General features: G+C 64.7%; 2 protein-coding genes across 5 annotated transcripts; both read right to left on the reverse strand.

The window, feature by feature from the left end:
• Positions 1-515: 515 nt before the first annotated feature.
• LAMB2 (laminin subunit beta 2) lies at positions 516-10,957 on the reverse strand. Its single transcript, XM_042015834.1, has 33 exons — positions 10,597-10,957; positions 10,263-10,426; positions 10,035-10,170; positions 9,770-9,843; positions 9,480-9,668; positions 9,341-9,404; positions 8,240-8,442; positions 8,032-8,152; positions 7,541-7,729; positions 7,291-7,470; positions 7,102-7,214; positions 6,936-7,015; positions 6,722-6,857; positions 6,408-6,563; positions 6,169-6,296; positions 5,969-6,086; positions 5,671-5,863; positions 5,457-5,600; positions 5,119-5,350; positions 4,880-5,043; positions 4,579-4,800; positions 3,827-4,041; positions 3,638-3,734; positions 3,197-3,569; positions 2,941-3,125; positions 2,622-2,863; positions 2,335-2,538; positions 2,098-2,242; positions 1,589-1,796; positions 1,366-1,507; positions 1,099-1,275; positions 863-1,022; positions 516-781 (listed from the first exon to the last, which is right to left on the reverse strand). The coding sequence occupies exons 1-33, from the start codon at positions 10,955-10,957 to the stop codon at positions 645-647; spliced, it is 5,652 nt and encodes a 1,883-aa protein (XP_041871768.1). The 3' UTR covers positions 516-644.
• Positions 10,958-10,971: 14 nt separating this feature from the next.
• On the reverse strand, positions 10,972-25,352 carry LOC121658649 (laminin subunit beta-2-like). 4 transcript variants are annotated; one of them, XM_042015806.1, is made up of 36 exons: positions 25,146-25,352; positions 24,633-24,745; positions 22,944-22,993; positions 22,267-22,442; positions 22,039-22,162; positions 21,858-21,931; positions 21,543-21,731; positions 21,401-21,464; positions 21,121-21,326; positions 20,915-21,035; positions 20,490-20,678; positions 20,185-20,364; positions 19,686-19,798; positions 19,488-19,567; positions 19,084-19,240; positions 18,736-18,888; positions 18,479-18,637; positions 18,281-18,402; positions 18,054-18,174; positions 17,367-17,553; positions 17,038-17,181; positions 16,387-16,618; positions 15,866-16,029; positions 15,538-15,762; positions 14,899-15,113; positions 14,717-14,813; positions 13,895-14,273; positions 13,629-13,813; positions 13,328-13,557; positions 13,039-13,242; positions 12,541-12,685; positions 12,248-12,455; positions 12,018-12,159; positions 11,626-11,802; positions 11,380-11,536; positions 10,972-11,231 (listed from the first exon to the last, which is right to left on the reverse strand). In XM_042015806.1, exons 1-36 carry the CDS (start codon positions 25,335-25,337, stop codon positions 11,098-11,100), a joined length of 5,808 nt encoding a protein of 1,935 aa, XP_041871740.1. In that variant the 5' UTR covers positions 25,338-25,352; the 3' UTR covers positions 10,972-11,097. The 4 variants fall into 4 exon arrangements, with proteins under 4 accessions (XP_041871740.1, XP_041871730.1, XP_041871756.1 ...); XM_042015796.1 differs by having other exon boundaries at positions 12,541-12,700; XM_042015822.1 differs by lacking the exon at positions 25,146-25,352 and adding an exon at positions 23,728-23,895 and having other exon boundaries at positions 12,541-12,700; positions 24,633-24,720.
• Between the last annotated feature and the right edge of the window lie 45 nt (positions 25,353-25,397).

Consider the following 25,397-nt stretch of genomic DNA (forward strand, 5'->3'; position numbering starts at 1 on the left):
CCGCGCTGGCCCAGGCGCCGCTCGCCGTCCCCGGGCCCCGCCGCCGCCCCGGCCCGGCCGGTCCGGCCCTCCCCGCACTCACGGCCCCGCCCGCCGCTCCGGTCTGTTTGTGCCGCGCCGAAGTTCCGAACGGGCCGACAACGGAGACAGGCCCGAGCCCGTGACGCACTTCCGGGAGCCGCCGGGCGCGCCCACGTGACACGGAGGGGGTGCCACGTGACACGGGAACGGGGGTGGTGCCGGCGCGTTCCCGCAGCAACGGGAGCGGGGGCGGTGTGGGTGTCCCGGTCCTGTCCGCGGGGGTTCCCGGTCTGTCCTGTGGGGGACCCGGGTTTGATCCGTGGGAGTCCCGCGTGTGCTGTGCCCCCGAGCCCCGCTGCTGATTCCCGGCCCCACCGCCCGACCCCAAGCCCCGCTGTGGCCCACACCCGGAGGCGGCCAGCTCCCATCCTGGGGGAAGCCGCTGTGGGCCCCCGGGGCAGACGCGCCCACGGCACGGGGCGGTGGCGAGGCGGTCTTGCTCTGTAACTTTATTCACACGGGGGTACCCTGCAGCCCCCGACCCACCCAGCGCTGCGGGGGCAGGTGGAGGCTGGGCGGCAGGAGGCTGGGTGCTCCAGGGGGGTCCAGGCCCCTCCGGGCGATCACTGGCAGGTGTTGTAGATTTGGACCTGCTGGTTGATGGTGGCCAGCACCTCCCTCATTCTGGCCTCCAGCCCGCCCAGCTGGGCTGCTTTGGCGTCCAGCACCCGCTCGTTCCGCTCGTACTCCTCCTCCAGCACTGCAGGGACGGGGGAACATGAGTCAGCCTGGTCCCCACCACTGCCCCCACCACCACCCCAGCATGCCCCCCTGGTCTCACCTCGCAGCCGCTGCAGCTTGTCCTGGGCGTCCTGCAGCAGCCCTGCGGCCTCCTCCCGCAACTGCTGTGCCCGGCTGCCCGCCTGCTGCGCGCCCTGCGCCCGGTGCTCCACCAGCTCTTGTGCTGTCCGGTACCGGTCCCGAAGTGGCCCCTCCAGCACCTGCTGGGCAGCGGGGCTGGTCAGCGGGATCCTCTGGGGACCCCTGCTGCCACACTGGTGCCGCCTGGTCACCCACCTGCTTGGCCTCGCTGGCTCGGTCCCGCGCAGTGCTGGCTGCCTCCTGGGCACGTGTGGCTGCCAGGCTGTTGTTGGCACGTTTCACCTTAAGGGCATCAGTCTGCCTGTCCAGGAGCCCAATCTGCTCCATGGCACCCGCCAGCTGCTGCTCTGCACTTCCTGTCTGGGTCTGCATCTGGGGATCGGTGGCATGGGGGTTTGGTGTGGTCACGCTGACTGCATGGTGGGGATGGGGTCCCATGGTCATAAGGGATGGGGCTCTTACCATGCTAAGGGCTCTCTCGCTGTGCTGGATGTCACCGGCAGCTTGCTGCAGTGCCTGCTCAGCCATGCCCTGGGCTCGCCACGCCTCCTCCAGTGCCTGCCGCACTGCCTCAGCTGTGCCCCGCACTCCCTCTGCACGTGACCTGCGGCCACACGGCAAGGCTTCAGCACAGCCTGGGCTGGGGGTCCCTGGAGGGATTGCATCTTCATGTCCCTGGGCTCACCTGGCCCGCTGGGCATCCTGCAGCAGCTGCCCAGCCTGATGCACATCACCAGCCGTCTGCTCCAGGATGGCATCCACACTGGCCAGGCTGCGCACCCGTGTCTTGATCTCCTCGGCCAGGCGGTGGATCTGGGCCGGTGAAGCGGGAAGTGACAGCTCCAGTACCCGGCTGGCTACCACCTCGATGCTCTCAGGATCAGCCCCCTCCTCTGCAGGTAGAAGCAGTCATTGTGTCCCCTCCGGCATGCCAAGGTGGAAGGAGCAGGCAGACCAAAAGGCAGAGTGGAACATGGGACAGGGCACGGAGGCCAGAGATGGCTGGAGGGCACGGGATGGTTGAGGCAGGGCAGGGACCATGCAATGCAGCATGGGGAAGGGGTGGCAGAGCCCACATGCAGTGTTGGGACAATGCAGTGCGGCACAGGGCAGGGTCAGTGCAGTGTGGTGCAGGTGCAGAGCCACAAAGCGCTGGGCAGGGATGGCCAGCCCTCCCGGCATGCCAGCACTCACGGCTCAGGAAGGCCTTGACATTGCTGATTAGCTCCCTCAGCTCCTTGTTGGAGCTCTCCACACGCGCCCTGGTCTGGTTCGCCTTGTCCAGGGCTGCCTGCGCTCGCAACCGGGCCTCATCTGCCTTCCCCTTGGCCTCTGCCACCTGAGCATGGGCAGAGACCCTCGGTGCCAGCTCCAAGGGCTGCAGAGTGTGGCTGTGCCACCAGATTGCACCAGCACCCATGTGCCACAAACCTTGTGGGAGAGCTGGGCCATGTCGCTGGCAGCCTGACGCAGCTCCTCTTGGGCATGGCGTGCCCGGTCCAGGGCACTGTCAGCCTTGGACACGGCTCCACCACAGCTCAGACCGCCACAACGTCGTCCCCCATTCTCATCCCGGCACCCGGCACCCCCACAAGGGCTCTCAGCACAGGGCACATCACCCGCTGCACCACAGACCTGCAAGGCAGCATGGGATCAAGGCAGCATGGGATCAGGGCAGCCCTGGGTACCACTCCCCCAGTCCCTTCCCTAGGTCCCACCTTCTCGTTGAGCGGGTGCAGGCTCAGTGCCTGTGCCCTTGCTGCCAGGTCCATCAGTGCCCGCCGGCTGGCCGCATTGTGGCGATTGAAGTCATCCCGCTGGCTGGCCAGGAGCTGCTCAGTGCGGTGACGGGTGGCTGCCGAGATGCTGACAGGGCTGGGCACGGCACGGGTGGAGGAGTCTGCCTGGTGCTCGGCCTCCCGCGACTCCCCATAGGACTGGCGAATACTGTCATAGGCACCTGGGGTGGGGCAGGGACACTGTCAGATCCCTGGCCGTGGCCTGACCACCCTGGCCTGGCTCTGTGGTATGGCTCACCAAGGAAATTGGAGGTCTTGAGGGCATGCAGCTGCTGTTCCAAGTACTGCAGGCTGTGGTTGAGGGCACGGGCGCCTCGGTCCACAGTGTTCAGCACATGGCTGGCATTGAAATTGGCATCCTGAGCAGCTGTCAGTTCCCCTTCCACCCGTGTCAGCCTCTCAGTTGCCTCCTCGATCTGCCGCCTGCAAGGGAAGCGGGTGAAAAGCTGCCCCCAGGGCTACCCCGGGAGCCATGCCCTGTGCCAGGTGCTCACCGCAGCCCCTCCATGGCGTGTGTCAAGTGGGCAGCGGTAGCAGCAGTGGCGTTGCGGGTGGCCACCACATCACGTACAGTAGCCAGGTTCTCCTCCAGTCGTCGGAAGGTGCCCTCAAAGGCGCCAGCAGCCCCGGTGTGCTGCAGGAGGCTGGCCCGCTGTGCCAGTGCTCGGGTGCGGGTGGCCAGATCCTGCACCACACGGTCCCAGTCCCCGAAGCAGGGGTGGCAGGGCTGGCAGGCAGGGAAGGTACCAGCAAAGCCCCGGGCACACTGGTCACAGCGGACTCCAGAGATGCCAGGCCGGCAGTCACAGTGGCCGCTGCTGCGGTGGCACTGGGCACTGGCTATACCACGGGGGTCACAGTCGCAGGCTGCAGGGAGAACAGTGTCAGGGCACCATGGGGCCCACTGTGGTCCCCCTGCTGGCACCAGCTCTCACCTCGGCACTGCTGCCGTGGGTCACCCCAGTGGTGCTCCTGGCAGTCGGTGCATGTCCGGCCCCCAAAGCCTGGCCGGCAGGAGCACTGCCCTGTGAACTGACAGACATGGCATGGCCAAGGCTGGCACTGCTGCAGCACACCTCCAGCCCCATCGCATGCCCCCAACCCCTGTCCCTGTCGTGTCTCACCTGGTTGCAGGTGGGTGTCAGGGAGTGCTGAGGGTGGCAGGCGCAAGGCTGGCAGCCCTGCCCACTGGCCAGGTTCCAGAAGTTGGGGCTGCAGCGGTCACAGCTCTGGCCCTCCACATGGGGCAGGCAGTGGCACTGCCCGCTGTGCCTGTCACAGTGGCACTGCTGCGGCCCACAGGTGCTGGGGTCAGTGCCCAGGGGGTTGCAGGAGCAACCTGGAACCAAGAGACACTGAGCAGAGATAGAGATGAGAGAATGAGGACAGGGATGGGGATGAGACTGGGACGGAGATAGGATGGAAGTTCTGATGGGGACAGAGCAGGGGTGGGATGATGATGGATTAGGGTGGAGGCAGGATGGAGACAGAGATTGGGCAAGGATGGGGTTGGGACTGGATGGAGGTGGAATGGGAGCAGCATGAGGACCACTGGTGGGGATGGGATGGAGATGGGACCAGGATCAGGAATAAGGACAGGATGGGGACAGATAGACGGCAGTGGGGATGGGATGGCAATGGGGACAGGAATGGGCATGAGAATAGGATGTAGATGGGATGGAGTAAGTTGGACATGGGGACAGGGACTGGGCCACAGTGCTGGGCCTGGGCAGAGGAGACAACCTTGTTCCAGGGCAGGGCTGCAGGGACTCCACAGCACTGTGTACAAGCAGGGGCAGCCATGGGTGCACATGGTCCCCAAGGGCATGTTGGGCCCTGGAGACAAGTCTGTCTCGGCATGGCAGCGGGTACTCACGCCTGCAGCTGTGTCGTGTGGCATCTCCATAGAAGCCGGGTTGGCACTCAGCACAGTGGGGCCCTGCTGTGTTGTAGAGGCAACGCAGGCACTGCCCTGTGCGCCGGTCGCACGCCTCTGGGTCCGTCACATCGATGTTATCGTGGCACTGGCAGGGCAGGCAGCGCCCACCCTGCAGAGGGTCCCCATAGTAGCCAGGGGCACACTCATCACAGCGAGAACCTGCTGACACAGAGTGCTGGGCAGTGCCCAGGGACAGAGCACCCCGGAGGGCACCAAGTGTGCTGTGGCAGGTACCCACCTGTGTACCCAGGGCTGCAGTGGCAGACGACCTGTTGGGAGCGGCTGTCTTGGTAGCAGGAGGCAGCAAAGTGGCGGGGGGTGCTGGGCCCCTCAGGACAGGGGCAGGGCCGGCAGTGCTGCCCGGAGCCCAGCGCTGGGTTCCCAAAGTGTCCGGCTGCGCACCTGCGGGCAGGAGGTCAGCAGCAGCCGGGGCTGCTGGCAGCATCCTGCCCCAGTTTGGGCACATACCCCACCTACCTCTGGCACCTTTCACCATCTGTGTGGTCACGGCAGCGCAGGCAGCTGCCTGTCCGAGGGTCGCAATTCTCAGCATGCCCGTTGCACTGGCAGGGCCGGCAGACAGGGAAACCCCAGTGGCCAGGCTGGCAGCGGTCACAGCGTGGGCCATGGGTGCCCTCACGACAGGGGCACTGCCCTGTGGTGCTGTCGCAGATGGTGCTCACTGAACCCTCACGGCTGCACTGGCATGCTGGAAAGCACAGCACCCACAGCGTCTGCCCCTGAGCTGTAGACAGCACCCCTTCCCCACGCCCCCAGCCCTGGGGTGCCCAGGCTCCTCTCCCACTGGCACTCACGTCGGCACCCGCCAGGCCCAAAGCCGAAGGTTCCCGGGGAACAGCAGTGACAGCGCCGTCCCATGACATTGGGTTTGCACTGGCACTGCCCGCCCTGGGGCTGACACTCAGCGCTGAGCGAGCCTTGGGGATCACAGAGGCAGGCTGCAGGCAGAGAGCGGGGTCAGTATCAGCTGCTGTGGGACAGGGTGCAGGACAGGGTGCGGGTACTCACGCAGCGCCCCGTCATGCAGGAAGGCTGAGAGGCTGTGCAGGAGGCTGGAGCAGGGCTCGGCCACGGGCGAGGGCCCTGCAGTGTGGAAGGGCTGGGCACAGTGGTACCGCTCAAAGGTCTCCCGGCGCTCCATGGAGCTGGGGTCGCCCGCAATGAACATCTCCAGTGAGGAGTAACGGGGCAGGAGCACCAGCTACAGGGCGAAGTCAGTGGGGTGTCATGTCCCTCTCTCCCTATGGCTGCATCCTATCCCCCTGAAGGGTTGCTGCCCCCATCCCACTGCCCATCTGCCCCTCACCGAATCGATGAGCACACTGGCAGTGGGATCCTGCCGAGCAGCAGCACAGCCCAGCTCCAGGCGGAGGGTGTAGGAGATACCCTGCTCCAGACAGATGGGCTGGGACAGCACCACATACCTGGATGGGGGCAAAGCAGAGCAAGGGCAGCCATGTGCCTCCAGTGAGCCCCAGCAAAGCCTAACCGTACTGAGGTGCTTACCTGGCACCGGAGGGGAGGCTGGTGGAGAGCTGGTCATCGGCAGGGATGGTGTTTCCACAAGGGCTGCTAGCGGAGACAGGGCTGGGGCGCAGCACCTTCAGCCCCACCTCCTGCCAGGCCTCTGGGTGCTGATGGCAGAGAAGGGGCAGTGTCAAAAAGCCTCACCATCTGGAACTCCCCACCACTACCTCCCAATCTGGCGATCCATCACACTGCTGGCTTCACCATCTGGTGCTCACCTGGGGCTCATAGCGGATGACCACATCATACTCGGTAGAGAAAGGCACATCACTGACATGAAACTCCACCCAGCCGCCTTCCAACATACGGGCAAAGCCTGTCCCTGTCCAGGAAGCTGGACGGTCTGTGGGGGGCTCACGCTCCACCACCGAGCCCTGGTGCAAGCAGGTGTTGTGAGATGGGACCACAAAAATTGCCTTGGCCAGCAGGCACTGCTCTGCCCTGGGTAGGGAGGCAGACCACTGCCTGCTGGTTTGGGGACCACCGCTCCACTCTGCCTGATGTGCTCCCCAGGGACACCTTTATTCCTTACCTGATGCAGCCGTGCATCCTCTGCCTCATAGGTGTAATGATCCAGGTTGATGTGGTAGAAACCAGGCTCCACCTGTTCACACTGTCGTCCTATCACATGGCTGCGGCACTGGCACTGCCCTGTCCCCATGGCACACCTGGTACCCCAGCAGCACCATCAGCCCTGATGCCAGCAGGGGTGCCCCTTGCCCTCTGCATCCCCACAAAAGACTCACAGGTTGTTGCGAGCACCTCCCACATCGCAGTCACAGGGCCGGCAGCCCGGGAGGTCGTGGCTCAGTCCCCAGTGCTCAGGCTGCAGAGGGCAAGGGTGTTAGAGAGCAGCTGTCTGTGTGCTATAGTCCTGAGCACTGTGCATGGACCCTGGCACAGCCCACTCACCAGGCACTGGTTGCAGCTGCGCCCGGTCACCAGTCGCTTGCAGAAGCACTCTCCACTGACAGGGTCACATCGGCTGCCATCAGCCACCGTGCCACGGGGGTCACATTGGCACCCTGCACGGAGAGCCAGCAGCTTCCAGCAATGCCAAACAACATGCCTGACCCCAGTAGGTGCCACCCCGGTACCTACGCCGGCAGCCCTGTGGGTTGTTGGTGCTGAGGCCGAAGAAGCCAGGTTTGCAGCGGTCACAGCGGGGTCCAGCCACGTGCTCCTTGCAGCGGCACTGCCCCGCAATCAGGCCCCTGGCTGGGTCATCAGCACTGTCGCACAGCCCACCATCCAGAGAACCCTCGGGGTCGCAGTCGCAGGCTGGGATCACAGGCAGGGTCAGCACCGTGACCACCAAAGCACCACCCTGCACAGCCCATCCCACACTGACCTCGGCACACCGCGGGGTCCCGCAGGTCCTTGGTGGGGTCCTTGTAGTAGAAGGGCTTGCAGAGGTGACAGCGACGGCCCATGGTGTTGTGCTGGCAGCCATCACACACAGCCCCACTGGTGTTCCCCGTGGCCAGGAACACAGCCATGTCAAAGTGGCACCGCCGCGAGTGCTCATTGCAGTCACAGCCTGCAGGGACAGCACCAGGGCATGGCATGCGGCACCACAGCTCACACCTGGCAGGCAGCACCCCCAGTGCCAAACCTCCTCTGCCTGGACTCTCCTTACTCTGATATGCAGCACCACAACCCCAAACCTCCCCAAAGTACAGCCTGCAGCACCCCAAACACCCCCAGCCAGTCTGCATGATGCCACTCACCACCAAACCACATCCCACTGTGCAGCACCCCAAAACCCCTGGCACAGCACAGCCTGACAGCTCTGGCACCGGGATCACTGTGCCAGGAGCCAGTGCCAGCAGGGGCACTCACGGCGACAGGCGTTGGTGCTGGAGCCCTCGGCCGGGCGCCAGGGCAGGTCTTGGTAGAAGTCCTCGCAGCGCTCGCAGTTCAGCCCCTGGGTGTGGTGTTTGCAGACACAGCGCCCGTGCACCTGCCAGGATGCCACGGTGAGGAGCTGTGGGACTAGGTGGCACAGCTACCCAGCTCCAGCAGGGCACACAGGCCTGGCTCACCCTACCATGCCATCGCTGGTGGCAGGGGCCCCGCTGAGCGGGGCACACTCAGAAGCGTGCCCGTAGCAGAAGCAGTTCCCGCGCATCACCAGCTCATAGAGCGCGTAGTAGTACTTCTCCCGGATCTCCCGCCGTGAGTCCAGCAGGTTGTCCCCCAGCGTGTGCAGCTTGGTGAGGTTCACACGCAGGTTGGTGACACGCAACAGGTCTAGGGCAGGGAGAGACCCATGTTGGCATAGGGTGCCTGGGCACGTCTAGGCACAGCTCACCCCTGCTGGGCACAGCTGGGCTGGGCTGTGCATGGCATAGGAGGCTCTGTGCGTGGTTCAGAGGAGCTGGGCACGGCTCTGCTCTGCTGGGCATGGCTGGGACGGGCTGTGCACGGCATGGGGCATCCATGCAGTGCTGCACGCTATCAGGCTGGGCTGTTGTGGTTTTCTGTATCATACAGTATTGGCCCAGGGCCGTGCATGGTTTGGCTCACAGACATGTGGTTGCACGTGGCCAGGCTGGGATATACGTAGGTGTGAGGGTTCAGCTCCCACACACGTGGCTGTGCGAAGTCTGGCTGTGTATGGGCTGGGCTCTGCACCCCGACAGCAGAGGCAGGCTGAGACCCCCCCAGGGCAGAACAACACCCTTGGCACAGCACCTTTAGATGTCTTAGGGCACTCACCATTGGGGGCTGTGCCCAGGAGATGGCTGTGCCTGGTGGGCGCAGCCTGAGGGCCCTAGGAGGACAGGATGGCTTCCCCAGAACTGCAGCTTCCCAGCAGCCCTGCCCTGCAGATTCCTCCCCTCCTGCTCCCTGTCTAAATTTAGCCTTGGGTGATTAACCCACTGTGTCCTGTGCCCAGCCTGACTCCCCATCTCAAACCACAGCTGGTGCTGGGCTCAGTCGTAGCACAGCCGTCCCCCTCCATTTAACCCAATGCAGCCTGACCTTTAGCTGCTCTCACAGGGCAGGGTGCAGGAGGGGCCCAACACCCCACAGGCTGGATCGGGTCCTGACCCCAGTGTAGGGCCCAGAGCAGGGAGAGAGCAGCCAAAATAGCTACGCCCAAAATAGAGCAGCCAAGCAGGAGCCCACATGGCTGGCAACTCACTTTGGATGGCAGGGCTGTAGGGGTCCCGGATGGGGATGGCAGGGTCCAGCACGCGGTAGATGACCTGGGAGGGACAGTAAGGTGATGAGAGCAGTGCAGGGGGTCCCCTGACCCTCCTGGGATGCTACTAGGGCCTCACCTCCCCCTCAGTGGAGGGCTCGATGTCAGAGTAGCGGGACTCGCAGACAATGTCATCAATGCGGCGTGGGGGCCCATGGGGGACATGGGGAAAAGAGGCAGCGCAGTCGTAGGCGAAGTAGCGATACACCTTCCAGGTGTGTCCAAAGTCGGCCGAGCGCTCCACCAGCATGGCCGCAGGACGGAAGGTCTGCAAGACACTCAGGTGGGATGGGGGCCAGCCTCACAGTCCCAGAGGGCATGTTCCATCCTGTCCCATCCCAGCCTGAGTACCCACACGCTGGGACCCACCTTGAAGGTCATGATGAGGTGGGTGAAGTGGAACTCAGCCTCCAGGTCCAGCTGGATGCTGACGTGCTCCACACCTGGGGATGACAAGTGTGACAAGTGGAAGCACCCACTCACAGGTCCCGGGGGCTTGTCCCCCCCAGTCGGCAGTGGTCCAGGGGTGCGGCCGCGGCCACAGGCTGAGTCACACTTCCTCAGTGTGGGAGGAAGGGAAGGAGAGCCCCCCGGGACAGGACAGGATGCTCCACCACCCCCACCCACTACTCACCGTTCTCTGACTGCCACCAGGCTTTCTTGGGGCGGGGGGCAAAGCTGGTGACCACGTTCTCGATGCGGTGGCTGTTGGTGTTGGTGCGGGCATCGTAGGGCCGCCGCGAGTCGCAGATGAAGCACTTTTTCTCCTCCTGCGAGTTGGGAGGCTCAATGATGTGTGTCCCCAACCCTGTCCCGTGCCCCCCATTCCTCGTCCAGTCCTCCCGGGCCCCGTCCCACTCACCTGGAGGTGGCTGACGATGCAATAGGGCTGAGGCCGGCGCAGCCCGCAGGTGGAGGTGGCACTTAGGCGGGCTGCTCGGCCCACCAGCAAGTCCCCGGTGGCCGGGTAGCAGCTGCCGCGGGCACAACCCTGGGGGGAATCGGGGGCCAGGGCCACCCCCATCCCTGCGAAGCGGCGGGTGGCTGAGGGCGCTGCGGGGCGCGGGGGGGCCCGGGGCTGAGGCTCCCCCCGCCGCGCCCGGGGCCCCTTCCGCGGCCGCCCGGAAACAGGGCGGCGGGGCCGGGCCGGACCCTGGCGCCCACCGGCCCCGCTGCGGCGGGGGGCGCGGACTCACCGGCCAGCAGCGGCAACAGCAGGAGGGCGGCGGGGTTCCACTTCGCCGAGCTCCGCATCGCGGGGCGCGACGGGGCGAGACGGGACAGAAAGGGGCGCAAAGGGGGCGCTCGGCAGGTGCCCGCCGGTCCCGTCCCGTCCCGTCCCGTCCTGACCCACCGGTTCCCCTTCCCGTTCCCGTTCCCAGTCCGGTCCCCGTCCCCGTCCCCGTCCCGGTCCCTCCCGGCCCCTCCGAACTGGGCGGCAGGCGCAGCGCTCGGGGCTGCGCGGAAAGCGCGGGGCGGATCCCGGCTGGAGCGGGGGAGCGGGCCGGCCGAGGCAGGCGGGAGGAGGCAGGAGCAGGCTAGGGGACGCACACACATCGGACACAGGCACACACAGTTTAGGGGTTTATTTGCAGGCGCGCCCGCACTAAAGACACCTGCAGAGTGGACGGGACCCCCGGGCTCGGGGACCTGCGGGGCGGCGGCGCAGAACCGGCCCCCGGCCCCGCCGGTGGTCCCTAGCAGGTGGCGTAAGCGTTGGCCCTCTCCCGGATCTCCTGCAACAGCCCGGTGACCTGCTGCTCCAAAGCCTGCAGTCGTGACACCTTTTCCGCCATCGCCCGTTCATTGGCCCCAAAGCGCTGCTCCAGGTCTGTGGGACGGGCAACATGGTCACAATGCAGCCTCCCACCGTGGGAGGGACCCCACCTTGGGACACCCAGTGGGACGGGCCCAGGGGGACATAGAGAGATGTATGGGGAGGTGGCAGGAAATGTACTCCACTATGTGCTCCCCCTCACCTTCCAGTTTCCTCTTACTGTTGCTGGCCTTATCCAGGAGGTCTTGGGCCTCTGCCGTCAGCTGTGACACACGCTGCAGGGCCCCACCAGACGCCTTGTCCAGCATGCCCACTTGGTTCTTCAGCACCACATAACGCTGCGTTACCTGTGCCAGGTCCTGGCGGCACAAGGGCATAGTGAGGCTGAGCATCCCCAGCACCCAGTACCTGCTTGGTGCCCCGCGTACCAGGCAGGGATGGAGCTCACCTGGGTAAGTGTCCCCGAGGTGGTGTTGGCACGCTGTGCCCCCTCCTTGGCTTGCTGGGCCATGTGGTGAGCATCCCGGCCATGCTCCTGCAGGGCGTTGATGTGCCGTGCCAGTTTCTGCAGCCGCCTCTGTGCCTGTGACTCCTTCTTGTCCAGCACCTGCAGCCTGCGCTCCGCCTGGCAGGTATGGACACCGGCTGCAGCAGGCACAGCAACCACCACGCCCGTGGTGCCAGCCCCACTGAGCTGGCACCTGCCCTATGCCATCCACATTTCCCCAGCACCAGCCTTCCTACCCGTAATGTGCCCAAGGCATCAGTCCTGCTCTCCACAGCACTGATCCCATTACTCCCAGCGGTACCAGCTCCACTCCCCCAGCCCATGCCCCTCACCTCCCTGGCTCTGCTCTCGGCCACCTGGATGGCATCCCTGGCGCTCTCCAGGGTGCTCCCTGCTGTCATTGCCTGTGTCCGCGCCACCTCCAGTGCCTGCTGTGTCCCTGCCAGCTCATCCCTTATGCCTTCTGCTCGCTCCCTGCAGCAGCACAGGTAGCTCCAGCCCCTGCCAGTGCAGGGGGACTGACCCTATCCCCTGCCTGCTCCAGCATGCCCCCACCACTTGCCTGGCCTCCTGCCCCTGTGCCAGCAGATCCCGTGCCACAGCCAGCCCCTCTGCTGTGCTGTTGAGAACGGCGTCCACCCCCTGCAGCTGGCCAATGCTCTCCCGCATCTCCCGCAGCAGCTCCTGGATCTGTCTGGGGCTGCTGGGCAGGGAGATGTTCAGCACCTGCCGGGCCACCAGCTCAATGCTGCCCGGGTCAGCTCCCTCCTCTGCGGGGACAGGGGAGCAGGGTGGATTCAGGGTGGGCTCACTGAGTTCTGCCATGCCCATGTGCCCACCCAGTGCTGGCACTACCTGCCAGGAAGGCCTTGATTCGGCGGATGAAGTCCCGCAGCTGGGCTGTCACCTTCTCTGCATGGCTGCGGGCAGCCTGAGAGCGCCCCAGTGCCTCCTCTGCCCAGCTCCGTGCCCCCTGTGCCAGCTCCTGCACCTCCTGCATCTGAGGGGCACCTGGCTGAGCAGGAGGCACAGGGCAGCCTTGGGAGGGGGCATTCGGGGAGAGCAGCAGGTATGAGGCAACAAGATGGGGGCCTGCAAAGGAGCATGCAAGGCGGGTGCAAGGGGACAGAGGGTACAGCAGTGGCCCAAGGGGGCAAGCACACTGGTGGCATAAGGTATATCTGTGAAGGGGCATAAGAGAGACCTACAGAGCTGACATGCTTGGTGGCAGGGGAAGGGAAAAAACAGGACATAGAAGGGGGTCATGCAAAGTGGCATGGAAAGGGCACAAACAGGACATACAAAGGGGACACAAGGAGACCCCAGAAAGTGCCATGGAGCAACCACCCCTACCTTCTGTGCCACAACAGCCAACTGTCCTAATGCCTCCTCCAGCTGCTGCGAGGCATTATGGGCACTGCTCAGGGCTCGAGCTGAGACAGGCAGTGCCCCTGCACACCCAATGCCACCGCAATGCCTTGTCCCTGCACTGTCCCGGCACAAGGCTCCTCCGCAAGATGCGTGCTTGCAGCTCTGGTCTCCAGGTGCCCCACAAATCTGGGATGATGCCAATGGTGGAAATGGCAGCTCAGCAGTACATGGGGGGTGACCCCTGCACCACCTGTGCCAGTCCTGCTCCCACCTTCTCATTGATCCTGGCAATGTTGAGTTCCATCACCCGTTTTTGTGCCTCCCGCAAGGATTTCCGGGCTGCGGCTGTGCCACGGCGGAAAGTATCGCCCCGCTGCCGCAGCACCCGCTCAGTCGCCCGCCGCGTCATCTGTGCCCTACTTAGCTCACCAGCTGTGCCATTGGCCACCACCTCCGCCTGCCGTGAGGCCTCCACCGATGCCACAATGCTGCGGTAAGACTCTGAGGGTGCAGGTATCAGGGTTTGGCCAGGATGGCTGCCACCAAACCCAAACCTTGCTGGATGCTCTTACCACTGAATCCAGCTGCCACTATAGTGCCAAGGAGGATTTGAAGGTGGGAGGTGGTTCGGTTGAGGTCTCCCAGATCGCGGCTCAGCTCAGCTAGCCGGTCATGGTGCTGCATATCTGCCTGTGCCAGCAGGTCTAGATGTTGCTCCAGCTCTTGGAGGTGCTTCCAGAAGTTGTCCAGCTCCATCCTTTGGGTAGGGAGGAGGGCTTCAAACTTTCGGGGGTGACAAGAGGGGGTCCCTCCACCCCAGCCCTACATGCACACTTGCCTGGTGCCACCCAGCTGCCTGGGCAGTCCATCGAGGAGGGGACCACCAGGGCTGTCCCCCTCTCCCAGCAGCCGTTCCACGTGCCCCAGAGCCTCCTCCAGCTCCCGCAGGCGACGGGGGCTGAGTGGGAGTGCAGACCCTCCCTCCCTCAGTGCCTGCACCTGTGCCCCAAGGCGCTGCAGCCTGTCCCGCAGGCTGCCCACGACCAGGTCCCAGCGCCCGAAGCAAGGGTGGCAGGGTGAGCAGTGGGGGAAGGGCTCCTGGTAGCCCCGCTGGCAGCGGTCACAGCGCAGCCCCCCGAATCCCAGCCGGCACCGGCACTGCCCGTTGTCCTGCTCGCACTGTGGGCTCTCAGCACCCAGCGGCTCACACTCACAGGCTGCAGAGACATTTGGCGGTGTGTCCCAGCCTTCCCACGGAGCCCCATGACCCCAGACTCCCACCATGTCCCACATCCCACCATATTCCCCTGTGTCTCCAGAATCCAACCTATCCCCAGCATCTTCTGTGTCCCCACAGTTCCATCAAGTACTCTGCGTCCCCTGAGTCCTGCATGTCCCCAGAGACACACCATGTCCTCAAGGTTCCACCATGTCCGCAGCACCCCACTCTTTCCCCAAGGTCCTCCATGCCTGCAGTGTCCCACCACATTCCCAAGATCTCCTGAGTCCTTTGTCCCCAGTGTCCCACTGTCTCCTTAGTGTCCCATGTTCAGAGTCTCCCACCACGTCCCCAGGGCTCCCATGTCCCTAGAGTCTCACCATGCACCCAGAGTCCCTCCCACACCCCACATCCCCAGAGCCCCTGCTCCCCCAGTCCCACCTCGGCACTCCTGCTCAGGGTCTCCCCAGTGGTGCTCCTGGCACTGGGAACAGACACGGCCCCCGAAGCCAGGCCGGCACTGGCACTGCCCTGTCACCTGCAGCGACAGTGCCATGCTCACTGTGCAGCTCACTGGGCCCCAGGAGGGCAGTGGAGCCATACCAGGGTGCCAGGGGACTCACTGTGTCACAGGCAGGGTGCAGGGCATGTGTGGGGTGGCAGCCACAGGGCTCACAGCCCCTTGGCCCCCCCAGGCTCCAGAAGTGGGGTGCGCAGCGATCACAGCTCTTGCCCACGACATTGGGCCGGCAGGCACAGGCTCCTGTGCCACGGTCACAAGAGCAGGTGCCATTGGTGCAGTGAGAGGCCAATGTACCCCGTGGGTCGCAGCCACAGCCTGCAGGAGGGTGAGTGGCCACCTGGGGCTCAGCCCATACCCCCTGCCCAGGCAGTGCACTGCTGGCCCCCAGCACCCCAAATCTGCCTGACCCCAGTGCCCCCAGTGTGCCCGGCCTCAAACCCCTGCACAGCCCCAACACTCCTGATCCCAACACCCCCACCAAACATGATCCCTGTCCCCTGCACAGCCCCAACCCAGGCACAGCCCCATACCCCTTCTAACAGCCCCAAACCTCTCCTAGCCCTGAACCCCAGCCCCAAGCACCCCAACACCCCAAAATTCTCCCCAACCCAACCCCAATCACCCCACACCCAACCACAGCCCCAGGCCTCGTCTCTACTTTGAGCCCTTGCGTCACTTCAGCCCCCCATCCCAAACCCCCATGCAGCCCCAGCCCTGCAGAGCCCCCCGCCCCGCTCACGCCGGCAGCTGCGCTGCAAGGCATTGCCATAGTAGCCAGGCTGACACTGGGCACAGTGTGGCCCGGCAGTGTGGTACAGGCAGCGCAGGCACTGCCCCGTGCGGGGGTCGCAGCCCTCCGGGTCGCTGGCGTCGATGTTGTTGTTGCACTGGCAGGGCCGGCACACCCCCCCCTCCATCTCCGGAGCCCCAAAGTAACCAGGGGAGCAGCGGTCACAGCGGGGCCCTGCAGAGATGGGGGGCTGTAGGTGCTGGGGTCCCGCAGCCCCAGCGCAGGGGTTCCCTGCTGCCCGGGGGGTCCCTGCTGCTGTGCCCGTTCTGCCCCTCACCCGCGTATCCAGGGGCGCAGAGGCAGACAATGTGGTGGGTCTTGTCGTCGGCGTGGCAGGCGCTCCCGTGGTAATGCCGTGTGCCAGGGTAGCCGGGGCAGGGGCAGGGCCGGCATTGCTGCCCCGAGCCCAGCACAGGGTTCCCATAGTAACCGTCCTGGCACCTGAAAGGATGAGGGGAGACCCAATGGGTCCCTCCCATCCATCGTATACCATCCCACCATCCTATCTCATTTCATCGTATCCCATACCATCATATCTCACCCTATCCTAACCAATTGTATCCATCCCATCCATCCTATCCCATCCAATTATATCTATCCCATCCTACGCCATGCCATCCTATCCTATTATACCCCATCCCATCATATCCATGTCATCCTATTTCAACTCATCCCACCATTCCAATGTATCTCATACCATCACATCTCATCCTGTCCTACCCCACTGTATCTATCCCATCCTGCGCCACGCCATGCCATCTCACGCCACATCATCCCCTCCTCTTGGACCTGGCTCACCTCTCACAGTGCCGTCCGTCCGTGTGGTCACGGCAGCGCAGGCAGGTGCCCGTCCGGGGGTCGCACTCCTCGGCGTGCCCATTGCACTGGCAGGGCCGGCAGGCAGGGAAGCCCCAGTGCCCAGGCTGGCACTGGTCACACTGCCGGCCCACAGTGCCAGGCTGGCACTGGCACTGCCCACTCACCTCGTCGCACAGCTGGGACACTGAGCCCTCTGGGGAGCAGGTGCATGCTGCAGGGCGGCACAATGCAGGTCAGGCACACGGATGCAGGGACACAGGGACGAACAGACAGAGAGACAGGCAGGGGACCAGCACCCAGAACATGCTCACTCCATGGGCTGTGGCACAGAAGGGCTCATGTGGACACAAGAACATGAATGGACAGACACATGAGTGAGTGCAGGGCAGCACAATGCTCACATGGGGGCTCATATGGATGGATGGATGGATGGATGGATGGATGGATGGATGGATGGATGGATAACTGGGACTGAACTCATGGGCTGCAGGTCAGCAGGGCTGAGATGGACACATGCACAGACAGATGGACAGACAGACAAGTGAACAGGGCAATGAACAGGGCGCTGATGGCTGGACAGACAGACAGGAGAGACAGTGATTCCTGGCTGATGAAGATCCCACTACTCACAGCTGCATCCCAGGGGCCCGAAGCCGTAGCTGCCTGGGGCACAGCGGTCGCAGCGTCGGCCGATGACGTGGGGCTTGCACTCGCACTGCCCGCCCTGTACCTGGCACTCGCTGCTGCGGGAGCCCTGTGGGTCGCACTGGCAGGCTGCAGGAGCAGGACCAGTGTGGGGCCAGGGCTGCCTTGTCCACACCAGCCCACACCTGCCCACGCCCTGTCACTGCTCTCCTGCCCACCATGCCAGGGGCACAGGCATATCCTGACTCACTGCCCCAGGCAGGGCTCCCCCCCCGCCCACTCGTCGGTCCCATCCCTGCAGGCTCCCCACTCACGCAGCGCCCCGCCGTGCATCAGGGCTGAGACACTGCAGACCAGGCGGGCACAGGCCTGGGCCAGGGGATGAGGAGGGGCCATGTGAAACACCTCCAGGCACTGGTACCGCTCCAGCTCCTCCTGGCGCGCTGCTGCCTCTGCTCCGTGGAAGCCTGGCAACTCTGACACCCGCGGCAGGAGCACCAACTGTGGGAAGGGAAAAGGAGATGGGGCTGGGGGGTATAGTCAGCCCCCACTGTGGGACCTACCACTAGGCTGGATCCATGTGCTCCAGGACAGTCCCAGTGCTGCTGGGGTCAACTACCCCACCTCCATCAACAGCCCCAGCTCCACTGGCACCCCCAACCCCATTGATATTCCCATATAAATTGCCATCCCCCGAAGCTTCCTTATCCCCTTCCATGCTGACATCTCTATGCCAACCCCAACTCTATCTAAGTCCCCAGTCTCACTGATATCCCCTTCCCCATCAACATCTACTTCTCCTTCCCCATTCCCATCCTCATCTTCATCTCATCCCCATCTCCATCCCATCCTATCTCATCCCATCTCATCCCCATCCCCACCCCACACACATCCCCAGAGGGGGCCACTTCCCGCTCCAGCCTGTGGTCCCCTGTCCCTGCCCATGATCCCATCCCTGCCAAGCAAGCTCTAGGCACAAGGCACAGTGGGACCCCCCTCACCGAGTCGATGAGGATGAAGGCACCAGGGTGGCGCTGGGTGACACCGGCCCGCTGAAGCCGCATGGTCACCTCGTAAGGGGTGCTGGGCTCAAAGCAGAAGGGCCGGGACAGCAGCACGTACCTGTACAGAGTCAGGTGTTAGGGCATGGGCACAGCAGGGCCATGGAGACAGCAAAAGGATAGCAACAGGACCCATCCCCAGCCCACCCTAGCCCATCCCGTTGCACCTCTGGCTGTGGGGCAGATTCTCACGGTACATCTGCTCGGAGGGCAACAGGTTCCCACAGCGAGAGCTGGTGGGCAGCACCCGGGAGCTGACACTGACCACGGCCTCCCAGTCCTCGGCTGACTGTGGTGACAGGCAAGGCAGTGTCAGGGCTGTGCTGTGCCATACACGCCCTGGCCATGGTTGTGGCCATGCTCACCTCAGGCTCGTAGCGCAGCAGCAGCTCGTAGTCCATGGGGTAGGGCACATTGTCCACGTGGAAGGTCAGGCCAGCCCCGTCCCGCACCCGGGCGAACCCCAAGCCCGTCCACGTCACCATGTGCCCAGCACTGTCCCGCACCACCTCCTCCACATCCAGCTGGGCAGGGCACCGGCAGTTTGGCCCTGGCTCTGCCCCCTGGTCACTTCTGCCCTGCAGTGCCGCGCTGTGCCCTCTCCCACCGTCCCAGGGCTCACCTTGGGGGGCTGCTGGCGGCTGCGGCGCGAGGGAACAGGGGACTGGGGGGCACGGGAGGGGCTACGCTGATGCCGTGAGTGTCCCTTCCGCCCCCCCGGCTCCCTGGTGTCATACTCCAGGCAGTCCTGGGGCACCTCTTCCCGAATGGCACCCTGCAGGGACAGGGTCAGGGGACGGTGGCCATGCACAGGGACAGCCGTGCACAAGGACAGCCATGCACAGGGCATGGTGACAGCGACATGCAGGACAGGGTGACAGCCATGCATAGAGCACAGCGACAGCTATGCATGGAGCATGGTGCACAGTGACAGCCATGCACAAGCACAGGGACCCCCAAGGAGACTCACCGGGAGCTGGGGGTGGCTGTGGCCATGGCCGGTGGCCTGCTCGGCCTCGTAGGTGTAGTAGTCGAGGGGGGCGCAGAAGAAGCCGGGTTGTACCTGGTCACACTGCCGCCCCATGATGTGGGGACGACAGGGACATGCCCCATCCTCCATGGAGCACCTGGTGGTGACCATCCTGTCACTTCATCTGTCCTTCTGTCTGTCTGTGTCTTCATCCATCCCTACTTCCATCTCTGTCCCCATCCCTCCATCTCTGGGGATAGAGGTGCCTCTCTTTCTCCCTCCATCCCAGCCCCCATATCTCCCCAGCTTTGTCCCCATCCCTCCCTCCCCCCATGCGTGACCCCCAGCCCTGTCCCCACTCTCACCCCCACCCATGCCCCTCCAGGTGCTGTGCTGGCCCCCACCGGTTGTTGTAGGCTCCCCCGAAGTCGCAGGCACAGGGCCGGCAGCCCCCCAAGTCGTAGCTCAGACCCCAGAACTCGGGCTGCAGTGAGGAGGGAACATGTAGGGCAGGTGTGGGGCCAACCCAGCCCTGGGGGTTGCCATGAGGCTGGGGAAAGTCAGACCCACAGCCATGGTGTGGCGCAGGCTGGGGCACTCACCACGCACTGGCTGCAGGAGCGCCCAGCCACGAAGCGTTTGCAGTAACAGTCCCCACTGATGGGGTCACACGGGGAGCTGCCCGCCACCGTACCCCGTGGGTCACACCTGCATGCTGCCCCCACACATGCACGCGTGAGGGGTGCCAGTGGGACCACAGCCCACATGCTTCACAGACCTCCTTCCCCATCCCATATTCATCCTTTCCATCCCCATCCGTCCATCACCATCCCTCCATCCATCCTCACACAACTATGCCACATCCCTCCATCCTACATCCTTCCATCTCCATCCCTCTATCCCAGATCTTTCCATCCTCATCCCTCCATCACCACACCTCTGCTTCCACCCCTCCATTCTCATCCATCCCATCCCCATTCCTCCATCACCATCCCTTCATTCCCCATCCCTCCAACTTCATCCCTTCATCCCTACTCCTCCATCATCCCCCCATCCCCATTCCCACCCCTCCTCCCATGTCATCCCTGTCTCCCAGCTCACGCTGGCAGCCCTGTGGGTCGCCATGGCTGAGGCCATAGGCGCCGTGCTGGCAGCGGTCACAGCGGGGACCGGCCACATTCTCCTTGCAGCGGCACTGCCCCGCAATCATGCCGAGCGCCACGTCCGTATGCCCATCGCAGGCACCTCCATCCAGCGAGCCTGCCGGGTCACAGTCGCATGCTGCCAAGAGAAAGGATCATGAGGAATTCTAGCTGCTGGCACCAGGAGCTGTGAGGCTGGGGCAGGTGGCACCAGGAGCCATAGGGCTGGGACAAGCTATGGGGCTGGGGTCCCAGGACACTCACGGGCGCAGGCAGTGGGGGACCGGATGTCAGAGCGAGGGTGCCGGTAGTAGAAGGGCTTGCAGAGGTGGCAGTGGCGGCCCATGGTGTTGTGCTGGCAGCCATCACACACAGCCCCACTGGTGTTCCCCGTGGCCAGGAACACAGCCATGTCAAAGTGGCACCGCCGCGAGTGCTCATTGCAGTCACAGCCTGCAGGGACAGCACCAGGGCATGGCATGCGGCACCACAGCTCACACCTGGCAGGCAGCACCCCCAGTGCCAAACCTCCTCTGCCTGGACTCTCCTTACTCTGATATGCAGCACCACAACCCCAAACCTCCCCGAAGTACAGCCTGCAGCACCCCAAAACCCCTGGCACAGCACAGCCTGACAGCTCTGGCACCGGGATCACTGTGCCAGGAGCCAGTGCCAGCAGGGGCACTCACGGCGACAGGCGTTGGTGCTGGAGCCCTCGGCCGGGCGCCAGGGCAGGTCTTGGTAGAAGTCCTCGCAGCGCTCGCAGTTCAGCCCCTGGGTGTGGTGTTCGCAGACACAGCGCCCGTGGATCTGGGGGGAGCACCCAGCTCAGTGCGGCTGCCGGGTCCCACGGGGCACCGTGCCGTGCTGGTCCCTGGCATGGTGTGCGCCTCACCATGCCAGGGACAGAGGGTGTTGGGGCACCCGGTGCTGGGGCACAGTGGGCGGCGTGGCCGTGGCAGAAGCAGCTCCCGCGCAGCACCAGTTCATCCACAGCATAGTAGTACTTATGCAGCACCTCCTGCCGTGAGTCCAGCAGGTTGTCCCCCAGCGTGTGCAGCTTGGTGAGGTTCACACGCAGGTTGGTGACACGCAACAGGTCTGGGGGCGTGTCACTGTCAGCACCTGCCCTGACACCAGCCAGCCCCGCATCCCCAACACCCCCAGCCACATACCCTGGATGTCTGGGCTGTAGGGATCTGCTACGGGGATGGAGGGGTCCAGCACCTTGAAGATGACCTGTGAGAAGGAAGGAATAGGTGATCCCATTCCCCCCTGACCCCTGGCCCTGCTCTGCACCGCCCTATCCCTATGTACCTCCCCATGGCTGGAGGGCTCGATCTCAGAGTAGCGCTGGTCGCACAGAACCTCATCCACGAGCCCTGATGGGTGGTTGGGGATTCCAGGGAAGAGCTTGGAGCAGTTGTAGGCAAAGTAGCGATACACCTTCCAGGTGCGCCCAAAGTCGGCTGAGCGCTCCACCAGCATGGCTGCAGGGCGGAAGGTCTGCAGGACACCCAGACGGGATGGAGGCCAGACCCACAGCTCCCCTGGATCCATCCTGTCCCATCCCATTCCATCCCATTCCATCCCATCCCATCCCATCCCAGGCATCCATGTGCCAGGACCCACTTTAAATTTCATGATAAGGTGGGTGAAGTGGAACTCGCCCTCCAGGTCCAGGCGGATGCTGACGTGCTCCACACCTGGGAGACAGAGAGACAGAGATGGATGAGGTTAGGGAAGACCCACATGGCCACACAGCCCCACAGCCTATGCACATGGGGCAACCCCACTTCCACCCTGACCTCACCATTCTCTGACTGCCACCAGGTCCGTCGGTCATGGGGGCTGCTCAGGTAGATGACATTCTCGATGCGGTGGCTCTCAGGCCGGGACGGGTCACGTGAGTCACAGGTGAAGCATTTCTCCGAATCCTGTGCCAGGGAGTGGCACCATCAGGGATGGGTGACTGGAGGCTTCACAGGTGCCTGGCTCTGTGGGTCTATGCCAGAGCCGTTCTGGGGCTGGGTAGGCTCACCTGGAGGTGGCTGACGATGCAGTACTCCTGAGGCCCGTCCAGCCCGCAGGTGGAGGTGGCACTTAGGCGGGCGGCTCGCCCCACCAGCAGGTTCCCAGTGGCCGGGTAGCAGCTGCCACGGGCGCAGCCATGGCTCAGGTCAGGGTCCTGCCAGCCCCCTGCCACCTGTCCCCCCACTGCAGAGAGCACGAGGGCATGGGCTGGGGGCTGCGCCGGGGCGCCTGGGCACCCCCCGCTCCCCCATGCACCCACCCCACCCCCAGCCGTCCCATCCCGTCCTATCCCTGCATCCCAACCCACTGATGCAGCACGAAGCTCCATGATCCGGAAAGGTGCTGGCAGCAGCGCCACAGCCTCGTGACCAAGGGCAGGGAGTGGGGTGAGAGGGGGGCTGGGCTGCCCGTGCTCCTGGGGGCCCGGGCAGCCCCAGGGTGCCGAGCAGTGCCGGGGGGGAGTCGGGAGCCAGGTCAGGCGCTTGCTAATCCCGACAGGGCTTAGTGCAGCCTGGATTCCCCGCTGGGTTTTGTGGCAGTCAGGCCATGGCCGCTGCCAGCCAGGGAGCATCACCATTGCCACCACCTCCGCTGCCCAGCACCCTTCACTGAGACTGGGGTCCCTGAACCACCACAGCTCCCAGCACTGTGGGTATGCAGGGTGCCCCTGAGGTCAACGCTTACCCAGGAGGAGAGCAAGTGCCAGGAGGTCCATGGGCAACCACAGGATCTGCCTGGTGGGACACAGAGATGGCACTGCAGTAGGGTGCAGGGTATGGCATGGGGTACAGGGCGGATGGTGCCTGTCCTCTCCTGGCTCTAGCACAACAGCACAGTCCAGGATGCACCCCCCTGCACGGGCATGATGGTGCTTCCCAGGAATCAGGGTCGGATGGGGCAGCTGGGTCTCAAAGTCCTCCGGGATGACATCCAGCACCCACCTGAGTAGCTCTGGGGGACTGTCACACACACACCCAGGCACACAGCCATGCTATGCCCCCCCAGAGCTGGCACAAACTATGCCATGCCCCATCCTGCCTGGCTCAGAATGGATCTATCCTTTTGAGTGTCACTAGTGTCTCTGGGGGGTACCAGCACCGGGCCAGGGCCAGGCTGGGAGGGGAGCCAGGAACGCCGGAGCCAGCTGGGCAAGGGCGTCCCTGACTCTGGCCGGGGTCCCGCTGTTAAATTCAGGTTGGAGCTGCCTTTTGTGTTTCCTTCTGTCCCGGTACTTCCCGCTCCCAGCCTCGCAAGTGCTGGATCAAAGCCTGGTCCCGGCTCTGCCCAAACACATCTCTCCTGTCCCCCGCACGGAGCCAGCCCAGGGCAGGGGGGCTCCGGGCGGCGGGGGGAGCCGCGACTCTGTCCTGGCACCCGCCCCGCTCGAAGCCATGCCAGGGCGGTAGGCAAGGTGGTGCAGAGCCACGTGCTGGCACGAGGGTCCCCGAGCCCCGCGAACCCCCGGTACCTGGCGTCCTGCGGCGTCCGGCGGGACCAAGGCCAGGGGCGAGGGCGGCGTGGGACCTGCTGCCCCTGGGCTGGGCGCGCAGAAATGAACCGGGACAAGGGCAGCGATGGGATGGCGGCTGGTGGCCCCCCTTCCCCGTGTACGATTCTTATTCAAATGGGCTGCCCGCTGAAAGGGACGGCGGTCTCCAGGCTACGGGAATGTCACTGCCGATTCCTTCTGCCTGGAGGCCCCCGCCGCCCGCCCGCCCGCGGAGGCCAGGCCGGCCAGGCGTCGGCAGCCCGGGCACGCCCCGGCCCCCGGGCGGCACGGTGGGCCCCGCCGGCAAACAAAAGGGCGCCTCGTGGGCTGGCGAGCCAGAGGCACCGCGTTCCCTGGGCTCCCGGCACGGCGCGACAGGAACGTGCCTGCTGCCACTGGCGGTGAGGCGTGGGGGCCGGCATGGCGGGATGGGTGCCTGATGCTCCAGGAACCGGCGGGTGCAGCTACACAGGAGTCACTGCACCATTCTGTGCCCCACCTGGGGATGTCCCATGGCGAAGGCACCTGCACGGCTACGCTGCAGGGTGGAGCCATGCAGGGCATCTGCTCCACCGGAGCTCACCCGGGCACAGCCACGATGCTGCCGGATGGGAACGTCCCTCCCAAGGTACCCGTCCCTCCCCACTGCCACAGCTCCCCGGGCAAAGTCCGGCACACGTCAGCCCCGGGAAGAGCATGGCAAGGGGTGGGGGTACCCAGCCTGTCACTGCCAAGGGACCCCGCAGCCCCTTCCTTGAGTGCTGCCTCATGCCAGTTGCCAGCACCCAGCCCGTGCCATGGGGCTCTGCCGTGTACCAAGGGCTGTGCCATGCCCCAGAGCTGTGCCGTGCCCAGGGTCTCCCCTACGGCACACCGGCTCCTACCTGTGCCCGTGGGAGCCTGGGGTGCTGGGCAGGTGGCTGGTGGCCCGGGCGGGCTGCGGAGTCGGAGGCCCGCTGGGCTCGGGCTGGGCTCGGGCTGGGCTCAGCTGCTGTTCCTGGAGGAGGACGGCCGGTGCCTGTCTCCTCCTCCGGCAGCCGTGCCAGGCAAGGGGAGGGACCTGCCCGCACCGAGCTTTAGCCAAGGTGAGGCAGAGGAAGGTACACGCTAGCGGTGGCCCACGTGTGACACAGCAGTGTCCTGTGCCTAGGCTGGCCGGGAGAAGGCACAGCATTCCCACAGGGCTGCTGTGCCTGGTTGTGCAGCACGTGGGGCTGCTGAGACAGGCAGCCTGGCTGGGACTCGCCCTGCACTGCACGGGCCCATCTGTGCCTCTTCAGGGCACATCTCCAGCAGCGGTACCGGGAGCCCTGCACTGCATTCCCCCGGCACTCATACCAGATGGATCCTGTTCATGCCCAGTGCTGGCACGGTGGGCTCTGCCATGCCCCACTCACCCTGTGCTGGTCGGTGCTGCCTGGGATCCTTTGGACTGGCTGAGCTGGGTGCTGAGCCGGCAGCCCTGGAGCCCTGCGGGGAGCACGGCTGTGCACAAGGGCCGGGTTCCACAGAGACTTCACTGTCACGCATGGATAGTGCCTTTTATTAGCCGAGGCCGAAGGAAGGAAGAGGAGCCATGTACTCTCCATGCCAAGGCCACGCTCTGGCCACCCGCCACCAAGCAAGGTCATGGGCAGACAAAGAAGCGG

The sequence above is a fragment of the Corvus kubaryi genome, unplaced genomic scaffold (genome assembly GCF_017639235.1).
Source record: "Corvus kubaryi isolate FWS band 111438036 unplaced genomic scaffold, C.kubaryi_AGA036_p1.0 136, whole genome shotgun sequence".
In the NCBI taxonomy this organism is placed as follows: Eukaryota; Metazoa; Chordata; class Aves; order Passeriformes; family Corvidae; genus Corvus; species Corvus kubaryi.